This window comes from Ovis canadensis, chromosome 21, assembly GCF_042477335.2.
Source record: "Ovis canadensis isolate MfBH-ARS-UI-01 breed Bighorn chromosome 21, ARS-UI_OviCan_v2, whole genome shotgun sequence".
NCBI lineage: Eukaryota > Metazoa > Chordata > Mammalia > Artiodactyla > Bovidae > Ovis > Ovis canadensis.
Window position 1 is genome coordinate 54,764,905 of NC_091265.1, and position 11,767 is coordinate 54,776,671.

At 45.3% G+C, this 11,767-nt stretch overlaps 1 protein-coding gene across 1 annotated transcript; it reads right to left on the reverse strand.

Annotated features, from left to right (window-relative positions):
- Positions 1 to 2,731: 2,731 nt before the first annotated feature.
- LOC138426467 (pregnancy-associated glycoprotein 1-like) lies at positions 2,732 to 11,534 on the reverse strand. The gene is made up of 9 exons (XM_069565029.1): positions 11,482 to 11,534; positions 10,314 to 10,464; positions 9,217 to 9,334; positions 9,000 to 9,118; positions 7,607 to 7,800; positions 6,560 to 6,676; positions 4,753 to 4,894; positions 4,567 to 4,665; positions 2,732 to 2,881 (listed from the first exon to the last, which is right to left on the reverse strand). Exons 1-9 carry the CDS (start codon positions 11,532 to 11,534, stop codon positions 2,732 to 2,734), a joined length of 1,143 nt encoding a protein of 380 aa, XP_069421130.1.
- Positions 11,535 to 11,767: the final 233 nt, after the last annotated feature.

Consider the following 11,767-nt stretch of genomic DNA (forward strand, 5'->3'; position numbering starts at 1 on the left):
AAGAAAGTCTTCATAAGTGAACAGTGCAAGAATTAGAGGAAAATAATAGAATTGTAAAGATTATAAATCGTTTCAGGAAAATTTGAGCTACCAGAGGAACACTTTATAAAATGATGGGCACAATAAAGGACAGAAAAGTCAAAGACCTAACAGAAGCAGATGAGATTAAGAAGAGGTGGCAAGAATGCACAGAAGAACTGTACAAGAATGCTCATAAAGACCAGGATAGTGATGATGCTTGGGTCATTCATGTAAAGCTAGATATACTGGAGTATGAAGCCAAGTGGGCCTTAGGAAGCATCACTGCAAACAATGTTAGGAGAGGTGACGGAATTCCAGCTGAGCTATTTAAAAATCCTAAAGAATGAGGCTCTAAAAGTGCTGCATTCAATATATCAGCAAATTTGGAACACTCAGCAGTGGCCGCAGCTCTGAAAAATGTCAGTTTTCATTCCTTCCAAAAGAAAGCAATTCCAAAGAATGTTCAAATTATCATGCAATTGTTCCCATCTCACTTGCTAGCAAGGTAATGTTCAAAATCCTTAAAGATAAGCTTCAACAATACCTGAACTGAAAACTTCCAGATGTAGAAACTGGTTTGAGGAACCAGAGGTCAAATTGCCAACATTCATTGGATCATAGAGAAAGAGAGGGAATCCCAGAAAATATTTTCGTATGCTTCACTGAATATGCTAAAGCCTTTCACTGTGTAGAAAACAACAAACTGTGGAAATTCTTAAGGAAACGGGAGTACCAGGTCACCTTACCTGTCTCCTGAAAAGCCTGCATGGAGATCAAAAAGCGGCACTTAGAATAAGACACAGAATAACTGAAAGATTTAAAACTGGGAAAGAAGCATGACAAGGTGTACATTCTCACTCTGGTTATTTAACTAATAGGTAGGATACATCATTCGATAAGCTAGACTGCATAATTCTCATGCTGGAATAAAGATTGCTGGAACAAATATCAACATCCACAGATATGAAGATGACACTGCCCTAATAGCAGAAAGCAAAAAAGAACAAAAGAGCCTCTTGATAAGGAGAGGAGATGCAAAAACTGGCTTAAAATTCAACATTTAAAAAAATATTCACAAAAATATACTCAACATTCATGGCATCGTGTCTCACCACTTCATGGCATATGCATGAGGGAAAAGTGGAAACAGTGGCAGATTTTGTTTTCTTAGTCCCCAAAGCCACTATGGACCTTGACTGCAGCCACAAAATTTGCTCCTTGGAAGGAAGAAAGGCTATGAAAAACCTAGACAGTGTGTTAAAAAGCAGAGACTCACTTTGCTACAGAGGTCTGCAGTGTCACAGCTATGATTTTGCCAGTAATCATGTACAGATGTGCAATCTGGACCATAAGAAAGGGTGAAGGGCAAAAAATTGAGCTTTTGAACTGTGGTTCTTGAGGAGATTCTTGACAGTCCCTTATACAACAAGGAGATCAAACCAGTAAATCTGAAAGGAAATCAACCTGTGACCCCTGCTGTCTCAGCTGAGGCATCTACTGAGTCCCTCCAGATAGGAAGAACAGATGCGTCCACTGCAAAAGTGCCTAACCATGGCAGCTCCAAGCAAATAGTTTGTAGCTCCACCCCGGAGGAAGCTCAGAAAGGCTGAATTCTCTGCGTACCCTGGGTCTCCTGATACATGCATTGCATGTTCTCCAGCAGCATCGGAGGCCAAGGAAGTGGCATTCTGGGCCCTGGAGGAGGGGGATGACTCAGGGATCCACTGGGGCAAATATTTACCAAGTGGAACTGGAAAGGATAGAGGAGGCATATGTGGCAGAGAGCTGGTGACTGGGGTGTGGGAACAAGAGGGAACCAACTCTGCATGAAGTACCTCACCCAAACTTCCCTGAAGGAGAAGCCCAGTGATAAGATAATCTGAGATGGGATGAAGAGAGTCTATTTCATTATCACTTATAATTTCTCTGAATGAGGAGGTGGTGGAGTTGGCGGGTCATCACAAACTCTTTCATGGCCTAGAGTACCTGCCAGTCGCTGTCCTTGAGGCTGCCTCTCCTCAGCTTCAGTCATGTAGTTCTGGAAGTAATTGACAATCATGTGTGTGGCTGGTCAGGACCAGAGACCATGTGAAGCCAGTCATAAGACCCCATGTCCCTGCGAGGATGGCTGATCTGGGGCTGTATATGTGACCTGAGGTTAGTCATTCATACTACACCCTTGAACTCTGATGTCTGCAATCTTCTTTCCTTACTAGGTGATGCCTTTAGGATTTAAAACCCTAGGGCAGGCAGCTTGAACTCCCTCACTAGGTGTTGAAGCCTTAAGGAAGAAAGTTGCCAGGCTAAGACCATCAAAAAAGAGGAAAGGGAAAGAGGGAAGGTGAGAAAGAATTGATGACTTCTGATTTCTTAGGTCCAGTCACTGAGATCTTTGTATTTGCTCTGATTCTTCTGTCCTGGGTTCTCAGAATCATTTCAATGAGTCTCCCTTTTCCTTGAAGCCAGTTTGAGTAGGGCTTCTCTCCATTTTGATTCAGACTTGGGTCTAGAACCATCACTCCCAGACACAAACAGAGGCAACCATTTGTATCCACACCATTAAGAGCGAAGCCCTTTATTGTTTACTGAGAATAGGGTGTGCAGAACACCAAATACAGTTTACCAGCATCCTGGGCAGCAGTGCACAAAGTGTGAGTGAGTGTGTGTTAGGAGTATCTTTACTGATAACTGAACCACTTCAAGCATTTATTTACACTGCCTGTGCCAGGCCAATCCTGTCATTTCCTCGATCAAAGACCGAGAAATACTGACTCAGGAAGACATCACCCAGGATCCAGGTCTCTGTAGATGAACTCATAGTGTGCCCTTGAAAGGTGGAATAGCAGCGGCCCCTAGAACCCTGGGGAAGTCAGAGACACACACCAGTCAGCATGAGCCCTTACCGGTGACTTCTCCAAATATCCAGACCCAGCACAATTCTTTTCTTTATTTCCCTCTTTTGGTAAGTATCAAGGGGTTTTCTCAGCAGCAGGGGATATGAGAGTCCATCCAGAATCAAAGAGGCTGAAGACATGTTGTCATGAGGAAGGGTGTGGTGAGTGGAGGACTGGGAGATGGGGAAACAGAGGAATGAAAAACAACAAAGTCCTACTGTACAGCATAAGGAACTATAATCAATATTCAGTGATAAACCACATGAAAAAGAATAAGAAAAAATATATTTCTATGTGTATAGCTGATTCTCATTGCTGTGCAGGAGAACTTAACGCAACACTGAAGAGTAGCCATACTTCAATATAATTATTTAGAAAAGAATAAGTGTGTCTGTAGCTCCCTCACTCCCTGTTTCTTTTCTTCTGGTTCCTGCTTTTTGTTTTCTCTTCAGAGAATGCTGGCTCTCCTCCTGCATCCACATAATCCATAGTTTATTTAAAAAAATTTATTTTGTGTTCGAGTATAGCTGATTAACAATATCCTGAGTTTCAGGTGGGCAGTAAAGGGCCTTAACTGTATGCATAAGGGTATTCTAGTCCCAAAGAGACCCCTCCCATCCAGGCTATCATATAACTGAGCAGAGTTCCTTGTGCTATACAGCAACTCGTTGTTGGTTATCCATCTTAAATAGAGCAGTGCCCACAACACTTTTTGAAGACTTAACTCAGGAACTCTGAGAAGCTGCCTTCGGCTCACACTCACCCTCTTTGTCCACTCCAGGCTTCGGTGAGTAAACTACTCCGGTTCCCCATCCCCACTGGTCAGTCCGTAGCCCTCATCACCCCTAGTAAGTCCCCAGTGCTCCAGTGCAGACAACCTTGACATGCCATTTGCATGGAATCCAGTGCAGTTTTGCCTAGCACCAAGTAACCCTCCATGAGGCTCAATGAGTTTGTGGTTTTAGAATTCCTGAAATTCCCTCTTTTCCTCAAAGCCTTCTTTGAGCTCATCAGCCTGCTCTGAACTCTCGCAGGGAGCTGACATGAAGCCTCCACCTGGTGCCAGGCCTGAGTAGTCACTGTGCACTCTTTATTCACCTTAGTATCAAACATCACATAGAGGGGTCGGGTACCCCAACTCACAAAGGAGGCACCTGGCCAGAGCAAGGGAAAGATACAGCCGAGAACTAGGCTGACCATGTAATTTATCATCGAAACCAGGAAAACTGAGAAGAGAAGGGAGACTGTTAACTTATGCTGGGAAATCACACTGGGACTGTCCCCAGCCATTCTCCTTGTAACATGGCCTATTTCAGGGACTGCTAGAGCTGAATTTCATGCTCTTGCACCTAAGAGTTCAGATTAAATTGAAGCTCTTATTGGACTGTGGACTTTAGTGTTCCCCTCTCCCTGACTCCCACCATGCCAGCATGGTATGACGTCTCCACATTTATTTCTGGAAGATCAGTGTCCCACATGGTTCTTTACTCTCAAGTGATTGGATTTGTGGGAGGCACTGGCCCAGCCACAGGACTCTGCAGCATCTGGAATGGTGTGACATGGCCTCCAGAGGGCACCCTCCTCCCAGCAACAGCCCAAGGGTTCCTGCAAGCTCCAGTTTGAGAACCAACCCTCAGTATTGTCCCCTCACCTTGAGGATGTAGGCTTGAGCTGGCACTGTGTAGCTGATGCTGTTGATGGTGAAGATAATAGAGGGCAGGGTATTGACCGCAGAACATGGAACGCAGTGCTGTTAGAGAGAGAGGGGGAGAGGTTGGCCCTGGAGATCCTTCTTGTGTGTGGAAACTGGGAGTGACCCTGGGGCATGACCCTTCACCTTGGAACCCCGTGGCTTGGCGCCAATGAGCTTCTGTATGTTATTGACCAGTGTACTTGGGCCTCTGATTGCTGCTGTCCCGGTGTCAACAATGGCCTCGCAGCCATCAGAACAAGCAATAACCTCTCTTCTCATGGAGATGCTAAGAGACAATGGAAGAAAATGGGCATCAAGGTCATTCTGAGTCTCCCAGAGTCTCCCCTGCCCGACTGTCTCCTAAACAGTGCTTCGTCTCTTGCCCTCATTTCCTTTGCTCTCGACACAGCACCTTTTCTGACATCCTCGAATGATGTACTTGAATACACCAGGATCTTTTGTACCTTGACACAAGCTGACCTTTCTCCCTAGAAGACTCCACTCCACTTTGACTAGAAATTTCTTCTCATCTTCCAGATTACACCTTAACTGTATTGTTTTCTGGAAGTCTTTCCCCCGGTGTTTATCAGTCTCTTGTCTTGTTCACTCTCTGTGTACCCTTCCTCATGTCTGCTGCTGCTGCTGCTGCTAACTCACTTCAGTAGTGTCCAACTCTGTGCAGCCTCCTAGAGGGCAGCCCACCAGGCCCTGCCATCCCTGGGATTTTCCAGGCAAGAGTACTGGAGTGGGTTGCAATTGCCTTCTCCTCCTCATGTCTAGCATGTACCAAAGTCACTAGTCACTATGTGAGTGATCACTTCATGTACATCTGCCTTCTTAGATGTGAGGGCGAGTTTTATTCTCCTTGCCTCCCTAAACTGCCTGACACACAGTGGACACCCAATGCTTGTCTGTTCAATGAGAGAATGAAGACTGAGAAAACAGTAAGAAACCTACAGAGAGCTGTATCCGGTGGAGAACAAATAGCAGGTCACACAGATTGAAGATGGAGATTTGCAGGGGCAGCAGATTCTCATAGTAGGGGGACAGGTGGGCTCCTCTGGGAGAGGGTGTCTCCCAGCACTGCTCCTACAACCAGCTCAGACCCTAAGACCCTGGCCAGGAAATACATGACTAGCCCACAGCTTTTGTCTGAGGGTATCACACAGAATCCTGTCAGTTATGCCTCTTGTCCTCGGGTGACCCCTGGATCACAACTTCCTGATTCTCTATTATAGCCCCTGTCCCACTGTGTGCCCAAGAACGTGGGGTATATTTTTTATTAGTTGCTTTCATGTCTTAAGACTGCAGCCAACCTCTCTCCACTTCTAGGTAGCTGCTCCCAAAGGAGACCAGTTTTCCCCATTTTCTCAGGACTGTCCCTATTTTTACAGACATTTATCTGTACTGAGAACTTCCTATATCCTAGGTAGGATATCCTATCCTAGGTAGGACAGTCGGTCATCTTATCATAACTGGCTTATCATATCAGGCTGGAGAAATTCTCCCTGATCCTCTGTTCATCACACTGTAGAGCCCTCTAACCATGCTCCCCATCTCATAGGGCAGTGGTTAGCACTGTCCCAGTGGCACAGACCTGTCTTGACCCTTTCAGGACCCTTGTCAGAGCCTTGCTCAGAAGGCCTAAGGATTATAACCCATGGGTTGTTTGTGTATCTATGTGCTTGTGTGTTTGTTTGTGTGTGTGTTTGTATGCGTCTCTGTATGTGCTTGTGTATCTCTGACTAGCCCTTCCTGTTTTTATGTGTCTCTGTGTATGTTTGTATGTGTCTGCTTGTATGTTTCCATGTGTCTGTGTGTCTGGGTTGTTGTCGGTGGTATATATGTCTGTGTGACTGTGTATCTGAGAATGCATTTGTGTGTGTTTGCCTGTGTCTATGAAAATTAATGGGAGCATCGCTTGGGTTGGTCCTCAGAGGGAGAGGTTTACCGGTCCATGTGTATAGTCCAGCGGCCCGGTTTGATCAATGGTATCCAGTTGAGCTCCCCCTCGTAGTAGCGTTGGTCCACCCCACCAAACATCACCACACTGCCCTCCTGCTTGCTTCTGTAGAGACAAGTTGGCGGGGGGGGGGGGGGATTCCTTGGGAGACAGTAATAACACCATTGTCTAAGAGCTGTGCTTGTCCACCCACCAGGCCCTTATAAGGTCCCCATGTACAGATGCAGAAATAGTGTCTTGGAGTGATTGAGATCCAGAGTGAGGTCTGTTACTGGCTAATGAGTGGCACAGAGGAGGTTAGAAGCTGTATCACTTGGCTGGGCTCCACCCACTATGTCTTCTGAAGACGCCCTGGACCCTCAGCAACCTGAGTGCTCAGACACCCTCAGAGGACAGGATGCTGAAGCGTTTGGCTTTCTCGTTGTGCACCTTGTCATTTTTCAGGAAAATCAAGGCCTGGGAGTTCTAAGGGTGTGGGTTCAGGTCACCCAGGGTTGGCTCAACTGGCCTGTGATGTCTACTGTTTAAAGGGCTCCACACTCAGAAGGGACCACACCTCTGCTCTCCCTTTCTTGAAATGCCTAATATTTCTTGAACAAAGGGTCTCACACTTTTGTGTCCCACACTTTTGTTTCTCACTGGCTCCTACAAATTGTGTAGCTGGTCCTGGGCTCCCAGTGGAATGCTAATGAGGAAGGAAAGATATCCACCATCCTTCTCCTTCCTTCCTTATCAAGTTCATAAGCAAATCATAGTGCCTTTTCCTTCAACTTGTTTCCTTTTGCCTTCCATTAGCCTTCCTACTCACTCACTCCCCTAGATCATGTTATTTGTCTTGAGCCCAGGAGTAGAGTTGTGTTCCAACAAAATTTTATTTATAAAAGCCAGGGTGAAGCCAACTGGGCCTTGGGGCCATAGTTATCTGTGTTAAGTTATCTCTCAGGATACTTCTTTATCAAACATTTTATAATTTTCGTGCAACTGAAAGCATCTTATAGCTAATTTGGAGAAAGGGATTGTCCATCTCAGACTTACTTGTTCAAGTAGAAGGCAAAAACAGGCTCAGAAAGGGCACCTTGTTTCATCAGGTTGTCAAAGATGGGGATGGGTCCAGCAGAGGATATGTTTGGGTAGTTCAAGCCCAAGATGCCCTCAAAAGGTAGGCCCTCAAACCCATTTTCCTCAGTGCTTAGACCAAACAGCTGATCAGTGCTTACAAGGTCACCAATCTGTGGGAGAGAAGACTGTTGCCACTTACAGATGTGTGAAGTGGGGCTAGGAATGGGAAGGGGTGCATTGCCATTAGATCCTCAGAGAAGAATTGAGGCTGGGCTCTGTCCTTGGTGGCCCACAGACGGTTAGATCAAGCTGGGAGGGAAATTTGGGTTCCATTTGAGAGATGCTGTGAATTTTAAAACATCTGCCCCTCTGAAAAACACCACCTGAATGAGTCAAATTGGCCTCGTGGCTTCTGTACAAGCGGCGTGACTAAGAGTCAAGCCAGGTCCCACTGGTGCCAGGTTATGGACAAAACAATGGAGAGCAAGAGAGCCTAATCTTTGGCATCACTGTCACCTAATGACAGGAATGGACTGCATTCTCTGTAATTTACTCTGGATTCTGCATTTGTCCAGGAAGACAGAAGCCAAAAACACAATCTTGCTTGCAGGGTTCTATGAAATTACTGCCTTGGGAATTCACTTTTAAGGATATGTGTATATTTCTGTGAGTGCGTATGAGAGAGAATGAGACAGAGGGAGACAACTCAAGTATTTTGGGGGAGGCAGGCCGTAGGTTTATTAGACTCTCAAGGGTCCTCTAGAGTGAGAAATCATTTATCAGGCCCCTTGACTTCTCAGGCCTCCAGTTTCCCACTGTGGATACCTGAAGCCCTTGACTGCCCCCAGGGTCCAGAGATCAGTTTTATCCTGTCTCCAAACACCCCACAGCAACTTCAGTCCTGAAAAGCCAGCCTAACTCCACCTTTTACCACATGTGTGCCCTTAGCAAGGCCCTTGCTGCCTGCACCTCAGTTTTCTCACATGTCTCATGAGCTAACCAGACCACCTGCTGTGTGGGGTCATTGCAGGATAAAACCAGTTATTACCTGAAAGTGCCTGGAATAATCTGTGAATATAACAGTTTGTGCTTTTATCCCTTCTTCTTGCTCCCAGCAAAATGAACCTTGAAATGCTAATGGGCAGAGGAGCTGCAAGTCCAAACCTCAAGCAACTCTCTGGGTTAGCTAATTTGGTTGCTTATGTGTCACCACGAGCCCTGTCTCCCCAGAGACATGACCCTGTGGATAAGATGGCCAATATCTATGGGATTTAGGCTAGGAAGGGTCCTGCCAGATGGTTCTGCATCTGTTTTGCAATCAGTGGTCACTCCATAGCCAGTCCTGACTCAGCATTTGTTACACTGTTACCCGAACTGTGTCACGAACAACAATTCCTTTAATTCTCCCAGATTCGTAGGTGATCCTGAAAGTCACATTGGTAGACCGGAAGGTGGAAGACAGAAGATGTCTGAACCTAGCACGTGTAGCTGCAGACACAAGAGATGAGTGTCATCAGGTGCCAAGGGTGGAAACAGGGTGGCAGGGCAGGTGAAAGATGGTCCGGATAGGCGGTGTCTGTACTCACAACACATTGAGCTCTTGCAAGAGATAGAGGGCACCCACAAAAAAGATGAGCCTGTGTCAAAGAGAACCTGGAATTCCTGAGGCGGTGTTCCAATGGTTATGGTACCCATGTGGAGCATCTACAGGGAGAAGGATGGAGTGGGTTAGTGCAGAACAGGCTACCCTCTATTCCCACACTGCTGCCTCCGTCTAGGTGTCACATATCTTTTGAGATCACTTTCTAACCGCCGTGCAGCTCACAGACTTTGATCACAGACATATCTGCATTTGATATATTTTTCCTGTGCTACATTCTATGCAGGATATTGATTCTATCACCTGGCGTTGAAGTGGTACCTCCTGCATGGGAAGCCCAGAGGCATAACCACTGGACGTCCAGGACCACTGGACACCCAGGGAAGTCCTGGTGCCTTCATTTGAGAAGCTCTGTAGTTTCTCCAAACCCAGACTTAGCACCCGCTTCTCTAAGAGGTCCTTCTTGATCAACCCCACCCACTCCCTCTAAACTCAGACTACACCCAATCAACAGCACACAGTTGACCGTTTCATTTGACATATATTTACTCTTTGCCTAACTCTCAGGCTGACATGGCCATTTTTGAAGACATCTTGAAGACAAAATAAGCCCTTTTTCAAATCTAAAAATAGAAACCAAAATGATTCTTATGGCCATACTCAGAATACAGGTTCAGTAACATTTTACTGCTGTCATTCTTGCATCTGTGGAAACTGAATTCCTCTACCTGGGGATTCACAATTGCTTTGCAGATGGTTCTACCTTTTATATGAGTGATGGTTCACTCATCTATAACTGAGTGGCTCACTTCGGAAGCAATAATCACCCTCAAACTAATGACACACCTTTGACACAGAAATGGGTGTTTACCTGCCACCTGGTAATTGCTGGGCCCAGTCACAAAGACCAACAGTTGAGGAGAGAGTGCCTTCTCCTCTGGGTGGGGTCCTGGTTTTCCAGTTTTTCTGCCTCCTGCAGGAACCCCAACCCCAACATCCCACCTGGCACCTCCAGATGAGCCCCAGTACTAGACTAGAGCACCAGGGAGGCTCTGTGGGACACCATCCTCCCAAAATACTCACACCGCTGATGTTCCTCAGTGGGAGAGTAGTTAGATTTGAGCCACGAAAAGAAATTTGGGACAGTCTATAAGCATGCTCCTTCAGGAAATTGTTCAGCATGTTTTTTCCACTGACGGTATTTCTCATGGTCTTCACTCTCCTTAGAGGTATTCTTTCACCGAGCATTTGACAAAGAAAATAAAGAAGATGCTAAAATTATCTGTCAGTGTTAAGGTATAACTGTCATTGTAATGGCCCTCTGTATTTTCTAATCATTTTTATGAGGCACATTATTATCAGAATTTTATGCATATACCATGGCAAAGACGTAGACTTCAATACAGGTTCTGTTCTGCAATCTTCGGTAAAATATATGACAATGCGTTGTCTCAATCTCCCCTTTGGTAAAATGTTGGAATGTAACAATACAAACCCTCCAAATAGAATATCTTGGGGATAAGTGAAGTGATGCATATAAGGTACCTGATAAATAGAAAGTCTCAACAATTACAGCCATTAGCATTGCTGTTGCCATGCCACTCATTCCTTCTCATAGTACCTCAAGGAAGTAGGTAGAAGGGGAACTCTTATCCTCTTTTACAAGGGAGCAATTTGAAATGCAAGAGGTGTCTGAGTTGGCTGTGCTCACACTGCTTGTCCAGTACAAAACAGTGTAAAACAGTGTATCTTTCTCCACGTTGAAAGAGAAGAGAAAGTTGAAAGAAGAATCCAAGATATAGGGAACAAGGAAGGGAAATTCAGAGGCTTGAGAAGGAAGGACAAGTCAAATGAAAAATTAAAAGAAAACAACAGAAAGAGAAACACACTCCCAGTGACTTCCAAAGAGATGGAGAGATAAATGACAGTGATACAGAGATGAAGACATAGGCTAGGAAAAAAGAGGTCATGTTGAAAAAAATGTAGAAAAGTGCTACTCCACAGTACCACATTGACATCTGCATAGACTGTGCAACTGACTGGACCCCAAGATTTGTGCAACCCAAATATACACCAAGACCTTGGGATCCATAGTTCCTATAGCAAGTTACTTATCCATAATAAGGAGTTGAACTTTAAGAATCTTAGAGAAACATTTCATTACCTTCTAAACCTGATGATTTGAAGAATAATCATATGAAAAGAGAAATCCAAGAAAGGAATATGATGTGGCTTCAGTCCCCATACTTACTTGACTATGCACTCTGAGAAGGCCACCAGCCCGAGGAGCACAAGCCACTTCATGTTTCTTTCCTGGCTCCTACTCAGGGAACTTTGGGTTTGTAGCATGTGGTGGTGCCCGGGAGCCCCTAGTTATATATGCTCTGACCTACCCTACTTTTCCCTTTAGGCCACTAAAAGATCTGAAGAAAACACAAAGGTCTCGATAAAATCTTTACCTTCATCACTGTCCTTGGCAAGTGGCCTTTGAAGCTTTTCGGAATACAGAGAATTGAACAGTAATCTCTTCTTTGAAG

Excerpts from the sequence above, each read along its gene's own strand:
- LOC138426467 (XM_069565029.1), bottom strand. The coding sequence starts at position 11,534 with ATGAAGTGGCTTGTGCTCCTCGGGCTGGTGGCCTTCTCAGAGTGCATA. Across the intron at positions 6,677-7,606 it reads TTTGCCTTCTACTTGAACAA|AAGCAAGCAGGAGGGCAGTG; the intron begins GTAAGTCTGAGA and ends TTGTCTCTACAG. Across the intron at positions 4,895-6,559 it reads TGGACTATACACATGGACCG|CATCTCCATGAGAAGAGAGG; the intron begins GTAAACCTCTCC and ends ATTGTCTCTTAG.